Raw genomic sequence first — 463 nt, forward strand, 5'->3', positions numbered from 1 at the left:
TGTGGTTACACTCCTCAGAGTAAAATCCTTTCTTTCTTTCTTTCTTCACCTCTCCTCATTATTCTCAGTATTATTATTAGTTATTTTTATTAGTATTATTATTAGTTATTTTTATATATTGCATCTATTCCTTATCACCAATGGGATTTGATTTAGTCTTCTTTCAAGCCGTCGATAAAGAAAGCGGCTTGTCCGCCTCACTTGCGTATATTTTATTGGAATTACTTCTCGCAACACTCTTCACTGTGTTGATTGGATGGCTGCTGCGATTTATTCCGCCGTGGTGGGCCGGCAGAGAACTCCCACGCACCCGACAGACCGTAAAGACCAGCAGAGAAGATGTACACAAAGTAAAGAAGATCCATCATGTAGACAACACCCTCTCTTCTCTCACGGAAGGCAGGAAGGCAAAAATATCATGTGAGTCTAATAATAATAATAATAATAATAATAATAATAATAA

General features: G+C 37.1%; 1 protein-coding gene across 1 annotated transcript; it reads left to right on the forward strand.

Annotated features, from left to right (window-relative positions):
* Positions 1–140: 140 nt before the first annotated feature.
* On the forward strand, positions 141–461 carry TM35_000271950 (uncharacterized protein; the record flags this gene model as incomplete). The annotated part of the gene is made up of 1 exon (XM_029028088.1): positions 141–461. A coding segment is annotated over one exon (321 nt), but the record flags the coding sequence as incomplete, so codon positions are not given.
* Between the last annotated feature and the right edge of the window lie 2 nt (positions 462–463).

The sequence above is a fragment of the Trypanosoma theileri genome (genome assembly GCF_002087225.1).
Source record: "Trypanosoma theileri isolate Edinburgh chromosome Unknown TM35_Tth_27_V1, whole genome shotgun sequence".
NCBI lineage: Eukaryota > Euglenozoa > Kinetoplastea > Trypanosomatida > Trypanosomatidae > Trypanosoma > Trypanosoma theileri.